The sequence below is a fragment of the Medicago truncatula genome, chromosome 4 (assembly GCF_003473485.1).
Source record: "Medicago truncatula cultivar Jemalong A17 chromosome 4, MtrunA17r5.0-ANR, whole genome shotgun sequence".
Classification (NCBI taxonomy): Eukaryota; Viridiplantae; Streptophyta; class Magnoliopsida; order Fabales; family Fabaceae; genus Medicago; species Medicago truncatula.
Window position 1 is genome coordinate 45,553,560 of NC_053045.1, and position 8,932 is coordinate 45,562,491.

Below are 8,932 nucleotides of genomic sequence, written 5' to 3' on the forward strand. Positions count from 1 at the left end.
TAAATATTTACCACAAAATGCACCTGAATTTTGCAATCTATATAAACAGGTGGAAGAAACATTTCAACAAACAGTTAAAGGGTATCATTTACGGTAAAGGCCAAATATTCGATAAAAGGAAAATTATTTAAATAAAACATTTTACATGTTCAGGTTAAGAATGAACTATTTTTAGGTACATAATATAACATTAACATATAATTTTTACAAAAGAATGAAGTAACATTTTTTCAAAAAAAAAAAAGAAAAATATGAAGTAACATACCAATAATATAATATTGACATATAATTTTAACAAAAGAATGAAGTAACACACGATTGATAAAAATTAATATTTTTTTGGTGAATAAGCGTGGTGTTTGAGGTTCGAATTCCAACATCTGCATATATTTGAGACCACATATTTCATTCTCTTTCATATGCATTGAGATTTGTTTTTGTCTACTATATCTACAATGTATATGACCCGTGCGGCAGCACGGGTGGAAAGTCTAGTAATATATATACATGACGGTAGTTCTTGTTTGTTTACGCCCCAGCTCAATTTTACCAGGGGTAATTTTTATCGGATAAAAAAATATCATATGTATATTCCGTCTTTAATTTTTTTTAATGAGAAATGTTTTTTCTTACCCAAAGTGGGCACATACCATGTATATTTATATTGTTTCAAAATTTTAAATTGTGTTTTTAGCATCTTCAACTTCAAAAAAGGGAACTATAAACATCGCAATACCTTTTGTGTGAGATCAAAGATGTCATACTAATGTATACTTTTTTTTTTTGTCAATAAGACTAACAAAAGAAATAAATAGTGAGCATCAAAATAGTTTTTCTTTAGTTTCGAGCTTGAATGACTAAATTTTTTTTTTTGTAATAAGTTTGAAGTAAGCAAGTGAATTATAGGGTCCGTAGTTTGGAAGGATTCTAGAGCAACTATATCTCTATCAAAGTTTATGTATGAGTAGTTTTCAAGATTAAAGGCGTCCATGGATGCTGACGAGAGATTTTATTTGATGAGAGAAAGACTGTAAAACGATTTTATAAAAAGGGTTTATGAAAATTTATACAAAAATATAATATCAGTAAACAAAGGAAAAATATTGATTTGAATGATGGATCCAGACTTGGATGTCTCTAAGGAGATAATTCACCGTTGCATGGTGTTGTTGTATCTAAGTTTTCCATGGATTGAGACAATCTCCTTTGTCTCTCTATCAACACACCTGTCTTTTGATGACATGTCAGAATCAGGTGATAGCCAGTTTTGCAATTTAAGGTGATCGCTGCACCTTGATTGCTAACCATTGATTTCTCATTAATATCAATGGCCACACAAATCACAATATACACAAGGAATAAAATTATTAAATCACTGTATAGACTAAAAACATTTACAAATTGTTTTTACTTTTCAATATAAAGAGATTGATTGATCCACAATGACTTGTCATTTACTTTTGTTACACAAAAAATAATAATTATATAGTATTTTTTAATCCACCTGAGTTGACATAATTCAGATTCAACTCACATAAACTTTCATTTATAAAAAAAAAAATAAACTTATTAAATGAAATTAAGTTAAACATAGTAGTTTTTTTATTCTAAGAAAAAGTTAAACATAGTTTTGTTTTGTTGTCACCATCCAGCACAAGAATAGAACATTGCATGAGACTTTCCTTATCTAAAGTAACAACCACCACAAAACACAACAATGGAGGAAGAAAGAGAACACCACCAACTCAAAGACAAAGAAGAAAACGAGTGGCGTCTCTACGAAGCTTACAATGAACTTCACGCGCTTGCTCAAGAACTTCACACGCCTTTCGACGCGCCGGCGGTACTGGTTGTGGGCCACCAAACAGACGGGAAGAGCGCCTTAGTTGAGGCTCTAATGGGCTTCCAGTTCAACCACGTCGGTGGTGGCACCAAAACCCGCCGGCCCATTACTCTTCACATGAAATATGGCCCACATTGCGAGTCTCCTTCTTGCTATCTTCTTTCTGATGATGACCCTTCTCTTTCTCACCATATGTCACTTTCCCAAATCCAGGTCCCTCTTTTTATATCAATTTCTTTTTACAATATTACTGCATGTTTGGATTTGTAGTAGTGACTTTGACTGAATTTATGTTGAGTGATTGTGAATGTGAATGTAAATGTGAGGGACCAAATTGGGTAGCGAGAAAATTGTGAGGAGAGGCTAACTAACTGATGAATTGCCTAAACAGGGTTATATTGAAGCTGAGAATGCGAGGTTGGAGCGTGACTCATGTTGTCAATTTTCAGCTAAGGAAATAATCATAAAAGTGGAATACAAATACTGTCCCAATCTCACCATAATAGACACACCAGGATTAGTTGCTCCTGCACCAGGTCGTAAAAATAGGGCGATACAGGCACAGGCACGAGCGGTAGAGTCACTCGTTCGTGCAAAAATGCAGCACAAGGAGTTCATTATACTCTGTCTTGAAGATTGTAGTGATTGGAGCAATGCGACTACGAGGCGCGTTGTAATGCAAATTGATCCTGAATTGTCAAGGACTGTGATTGTTTCCACTAAGTTCGATACTAGGATACCACAATTTTCACGTCCTTCTGATGTTGAAGTTTTCCTTTCACCGCCTGCATCTACGCTTGATGGATGCATTCTTGGTGATTCTCCGTTCTTTACTTCGGTGCCTTCTGGAAGAGTTGGTTCTGGAACTCATTGTTTATACTCATCTAATGATGATTTCAAACAGGTTCATTACTTAAACCTTTTCATTTCATTTCAGATTCAAAGCTTCATGCTTAGATAGTAGATACTAAAGATAATTATTCAATGGTTAAAAGTAAAACATCAGACAGTGTGATTGGCAAAGACCCAAAGATAGACAAACAAAATAATTAGGCGTGCCATTGCCAACACATGTTTTCTTGTTTTATTTTATGCTATAAATGAATCATTATGCTTTTTTAGTACTCCCTCCTTTTCAAAATGAGTGTCGTTTTAGTCAAAATAATTGTTTTAAAATGAATGTCAATTCAGTTTCCAATACAATAATAACTTTTTCTTTTCAATTGTACCCTTCAATTAATACTATGTTACACTACTTCCAAAGTATTATTTTTTCTTTAATGAAAAAACAAACCAATAGTTGATTAGGATAATTTGGTAAAATTGCTATGACATTTGACTACTTTATTTCATTCCTTAATATGTGTGCAATTGGCTAAAACGACACTCATTTTGAAACGGAGGGAGTAGATCGTATAGGTTAATTCAATACTATCAGTTACTGCTGGTGGCATGCTAGGAATCCTAGAAGAGAAGAAAAAACTTTCTATGTGCTGCACTCGACTTGTTAGATAGAATTTCTATGTGCTGCACTCGACTTGTTAGAGATTCTATTTTTTTTATTGGGAAATGTTAGTGGTTAATTTATTAAGGGTAGGGGGAAATGTTAGTAGAGGTTGAACCCTGAACCGCCTACACACAACTCCTTTAGTGTCTCAACCCATGCCACTGGGCTACTCCTTCGGTATCTTAGAGATTCTATATTTTTACTTATCTAATTCACCAATCAACGCTATGTGCTGAAAAGCTTTCATCCGTGACAGAAAGTGATGTAACTATCCCTTGGATCCTTGTGAGTTAACATTTATTGCAGTAACAGTTGTATTTAGGGGGCTGGTGATTTTAATTTGTAGAATGTGAAATAACCAGAGTTTTTTTTCCTTCTTCTTGATCTATTTAGCTGTACTTATGGATGCAGGCAGTAAGCTTCAGAGAGATAGAAGATGTTGCATCCTTGGAGGAGAAATTGGGAAGGCCATTGTCAAAGCAAGAAAGAAGTAGGATAGGTGTGAGCAAACTTAGGTTGTTTCTTGAAGAAATACTACAAAAGAGGTTTACCTACAATAGAATTTGTTGTTGTTTCTTGACAATAATTAGTAAATCCATCATTATTATTTTTTATATATTCTATAGCTAAATCCTAAGAATGAACTTGCTAGGTATATAAATAATGTACCATTGATCATTCCACTTCTTGAGAAGGAGCATCGGAGCGTGACAAGGAAATTGAGTGATATAAATCAAGAATTGAGGTTTGTATTAAGTAAGAAATATTTTGTTATCTTCATAGGAAAGGGCAGGGGTGATAATTTTATGTATTGATATTATTGTTATCTTTGAATGTATTTGTTTCATCACTTGTATATTCTTCTTAAAATTATATTCAGCACACTGGATGAAGCCAAGTTGAAGGAGAAAGGAAGAGCTTTCCATGATATGTTCTTGACCAAGGTTTTAATATCACAAATTCAATTTTCTTCTCAGTATCCGATTATGCTTTATTGGGTGAATTTCTTCTGTTGAGAACTCCTACCAAGGAAGGGTTATTTAATCTGGTTGTTTAACGCGTGCCACTAGTTTACTTATCTGTCCAATATTTGATTTGAACCTGCATGTGTGCTTTTATACTTTATTCTGTGTCTACCTCCCTGACTCAAATATTTTCTATCATTCAGCTGTCATTGCTGCTTAAAGGGACAGTTGTCGCGCCTCCTGATAAGTTTGGTAAATTTCCTAAGCTCTCTTTTATGGATAAGCCTAACGAATAGTAGAAATGCTCAATGAAAAAAGAAATCTCACTGTCTCGTGATATCTCCTTTCTCGTGGTAAATGGTTACTGTTATATTCCTTATTATTCTTTTTGTTTCATTTCAGGTGAAACATTACCAGATGAGCGAATAAATGGAGGTGCATTTGTTGGTGCCGATGGTGTTCAGTTCCCTCACAAGCTAATACCTGTAAGTTATACAATTGTTTGGGGCTTGTTTTTCTCAGTACTTACATTCTACTCATTTTATTATATTGTCTCCCCTTTTAAAAAATTATTTATAATTTCAGTTTTATTTTCTTTTGGTTGATGATTTCATTTAATTTATGCTTGTAATTACCACTTTCGTGTGAGTTTTATATTTGTGCGGAGGTTCATGCACTGAAAGCTTTTGAAGTATTTTCAGAATCTCATTAAGCACATATTTGATAGGCTGGTTTATCCTTCTCTGTAGAATGCAGGGATGCGTCTTTATGGGGGTGCACAATATCATCGAGCAATGGCTGAATTTCGTTTTGTAGTTGGAGGAATCAAGTGCCCTCCAATTACCCGGGAAGAAATTGTAAATGCTTGTGGAGTTGAAGACATTCATGATGGAACAAACTACTCTAGGTAATTCTGTGTGCTTTACTTATTCATTCTTGTATTAATATTACTCATTTTTAATTTTGACCAACCAGGACTGCTTGTGTAATTGCTGTTGCAAAGGCTCATGATACATTTGAACCTTTTCTTCATCAGGTGATTAATACCACAGAAGTCAACTTACACAATTAGTAATTTGTTAGGACTTAGGATTACAAGTCAACTTACAAAATTAGTAATTTGATAAGACTTAGGATTACAAGTCAATTTACACAATTACGTTAGGATCCGATTAAGAATAAAGGGAATTTTGAGTAGTTAGGGTTGAATAGGTTAGGTAAATAAGTTAGCTGGTTAGTCAAAAGGGGTTACATGCATAGATAGGAAGGCAGTTTTTCATATTTTTGTAGGTTTAATGTTTTGCTTCCCTAACTAATATATAATTCTCTGTTTTTGATACAGTTGGGGTCTAGATTGTTGCACATACTTAAGAGATTGCTCCCAATCTCTTTTTATCTTCTTCAGGTATCCTCGTTGTATTATTTTGTGAGATATAAAACTATTTTTTATTTTACATCAGATAGTTTAAGATTTTGAGATAATTGGTTCTTGACATGCATCGAGATTCGAGAGAGCCTTTATGAACCAGTGGTTTAGGGTTTGATTATTGGCCGTTGCCAATCTATTCTTCAAAATCAAAGTTGAATTTCTGTACAAGTTAGTATGAGCGTGTGCGTTGCCTACCCTTCAAGCTCTTGTGTGAAAATTTGTACAATACAGTATTAGTAAAATAATTTCGTTGTTTGGCAGCTTAAGCTTTTAGAATAATTGTTTCTTGTAATTTTTTTTGTGCCAATGGTTTATTATGCATTTTTGTGGAAATCTCCTGACACTCCTGTATTTGTGCATTTTGTTTCTGACAGAAAGATTGTGAGTATCTAAGTGGCCATCAGGTGTTCCTCAGGCGTGTTGCCTCCGCCTTCGACAACTTTGCAGAATCCACTGAAAAATCATGCCGTGAAAAGTTAACCATCACTTACCCCCAATTGCTTAGTTTCTTTCCACACGTCGAATGAAATCATGAGTCTTTTGTTAAAAAAAAAAACTGAAACCGAAATAACAAAACAAAAACATCACGAGCTTCATTTTAGTTTTGGGTGAATTGTATTGACTTCCCTGTTAACAATATTAGTAATCCTGGTTGTCTGCTTATTATTTTCTAAATGCCATTTTTCCATGCTGCTTTGCTGCAGATGTATGGAGGACTTGGTAAGCACCACACGATATGTCTCATGGTCTCTACACAATAAGGTAATTTTTGAAATGCTGCGTTTTAAATGATCCAACTTCCTAATTTGAATTTAAGCTAGAGTTGTATGATCGTCTGTTTATACTATAAGAACCTCTAGGTAAAATATTATTTGCAAAGCTACGTCTTTCTTGCTTGTTTCTTATAGCTGATTCTGCCACTACCAACTTTTTAGAGTCGGGCAGGATTACGCCAGTTCTTAGATTCATTTGGTGGAACAGAACATTCCAATGTTTGTAATGATCCCACTGCAACTGTTCTATCACAAACAAATGTGCAAGAGAAGGAAGACACAAAGCCACAACTAGAAGTAAAGCTCAGTCACGTGGCCTCTGGAACTGATCCTAGCACATCCACCCAGACAGCTGAAACAAAGCTTGCTGACCTTCTTGATAGTACACTTTGGAATCGAAGGCTTGCACCCTCTTCTGAAAGGATTGTTTATGGTTTGGTACAACAAATATTTCATGGCATACGAGAATATTTCTTGGTTTCCACAGAATTAAAGGTTTGAAATTTTTATTGTTTGTTTACGTATATGCATCTTTATGTGTCTGGTGACTCTGGTTTGAAAAGTACCTCCTTTCTTGCCTGAAATTGAAGCCTGTTTGGGTTTAAGTACAGTATACAGCCTAGAGTATATGGTGAAGTTTGATGGCTATTTGAAAAAGGATTTTTGTCCAAGAGGCTCTTTCTTCTTACGTGTTATGATAATGATATCATAAGAGAAAAATATCTTCAGAATTAAAGCCATTGTAAATTTCAGACCTACTGTGAAATATCTTCAAGAGGCTCTCTACTTTTCTCTGTTCAATTCCTCAATCAAATCCAAAATTTATGAGAAAAAAATATAATTCGGTAGAAACATCAGAGCCTGGAAAACCTATGTTTTTTGTTTTATTTGAGAAAACTATGATATATTAACATAAAATAATTGATTTAAGGATGAGCAGTATGTGCTACATGCTAAAAGTTTCATGTACCACACATGCAACATAGCTTCAGGCTCAGCACAAGGTTTCAAGTTTATTAGCCCTTCTAGAGATTATTATCTATTAGATATCATACACTGTCCTTGTATTTTTTTTTCTTCATTCTTTTGAATTTTATTTATGTTTATTGTTCAGTCTGATTACAGCTGCAACACTAGAAAACAATCAGTCAAAACACTGATAATTGATTGATTTGGGGTTATTATGATAGAGACATGTCAATAATTGTGAATTATCACCCCTATTATTTTCCTTTCTTTATGCCACTGCTTATGCCTAATATTTTGCAGTTCAACTGTTTCCTCTTGATGCCCATTGTGGATAAGTTGCCTGCACGCCTTCGGGAGGACCTAGAATCTGCTTTTGAAGATGACCTGGAAAATGTTTTTGACATGACCAATCTGCAACTTTCACTGGGGCAACAGAAAAGAGATACAGAAATTGAACTGAAAAGGGTATTGCATAATTTATATGTCTTGGTTTCCCTTGTGAACAATTTACAAAGATGGTAATTCTCTCTTGTTTTCCATGATGTCTAACTCTTTGGTGGATTTGCAGATCAAGAGGCTCAAAGATAAATTCAGAATGATACATGAGCAGCTAATTCTACGTCAAGCCGCTTGAATATATGAACCACTGCTGGATCTTCTGAGCGTAAAATTACATGTAACTTGAAGATTTACGAGATGTACTACGATTTTTTTTCGTTTCTTTCCTAATTTAGTGCTTTCCCTGTGGTTTTGTCATAGAAAGATTATTAGATGTTCATTATATCTGCAGTTACCTATAAATCTTCCTCTTTACCTCTATCTAAGCTTTGAGTCTATTCATGTTCGAAACTATAACATGTTTCTGTTCCTGTACCTGAGACATAATAGCACATTGGCAGACTAGTAGAGATCACTGATTCAGATGACCGCTGAATCTTCCCCTAGCAACCAGACTCAATACTAGTAAAAGTTACCCAAGTTATTCTCACTCTTTTAAATCTGAACAAGTATCTTAAAGACACTCTTCTAACATTTCCCATTTTTTTTATATCCATCCAATCGAACAAGTCCAAGCTAATTTAATTGACGTTTCTATTACTTAGATCACCAAGTTTAATTAAAGTGAAATGATAACAAATGTCCTTAGATTATTTAGTGCACTTGTTAAGAAGTTTAAAGAGGAAATTATGTTTTGGAAATTATACATTAAACGTTGAAAATTTAAAAAGTAATTTTTTTCTACATAAAATCTATAAATTATTTTCATTTTTGAATCTTTTAATAAATGTCCTAAGAACACTTATCGGTAAGAGTTTTGATTAAATTTGTTGTCAGACCATCTTTATCATTCGTCGACATTGTCATGATGAAAAGGCTATTACTATTTACTAGTTCTAATAGCCTAGTACTATTTTTTTCTTGGCACAACTAGTCTAGATTTAATAA

At 34.0% G+C, this 8,932-nt stretch overlaps 1 protein-coding gene across 1 annotated transcript; it reads left to right on the plus strand.

Moving 5' to 3' along the window:
• Positions 1-1,646: 1,646 nt before the first annotated feature.
• On the plus strand, positions 1,647-8,389 carry LOC25493295 (dynamin-like protein ARC5). The gene is made up of 15 exons (XM_013601764.3): positions 1,647-2,056; positions 2,235-2,747; positions 3,762-3,895; positions 4,003-4,095; positions 4,231-4,294; positions 4,519-4,567; positions 4,718-4,800; positions 5,065-5,222; positions 5,291-5,351; positions 5,658-5,720; positions 6,119-6,219; positions 6,449-6,506; positions 6,680-7,012; positions 7,787-7,951; positions 8,055-8,389. The coding sequence occupies exons 1-15, from the start codon at positions 1,718-1,720 to the stop codon at positions 8,118-8,120; spliced, it is 2,280 nt and encodes a 759-aa protein (XP_013457218.1). The 5' UTR covers positions 1,647-1,717; the 3' UTR covers positions 8,121-8,389.
• Positions 8,390-8,932: the final 543 nt, after the last annotated feature.

Excerpts from the sequence above, each read along its gene's own strand:
- LOC25493295 (XM_013601764.3), top strand. The coding sequence starts at position 1,718 with ATGGAGGAAGAAAGAGAACACCACCAACTCAAAGACAAAGAAGAAAAC. Across the intron at positions 4,801-5,064 it reads TCCCTCACAAGCTAATACCT|AATGCAGGGATGCGTCTTTA; the intron begins GTAAGTTATACA and ends CCTTCTCTGTAG. Across the intron at positions 5,352-5,657 it reads TTGAACCTTTTCTTCATCAG|TTGGGGTCTAGATTGTTGCA; the intron begins GTGATTAATACC and ends TTTTTGATACAG.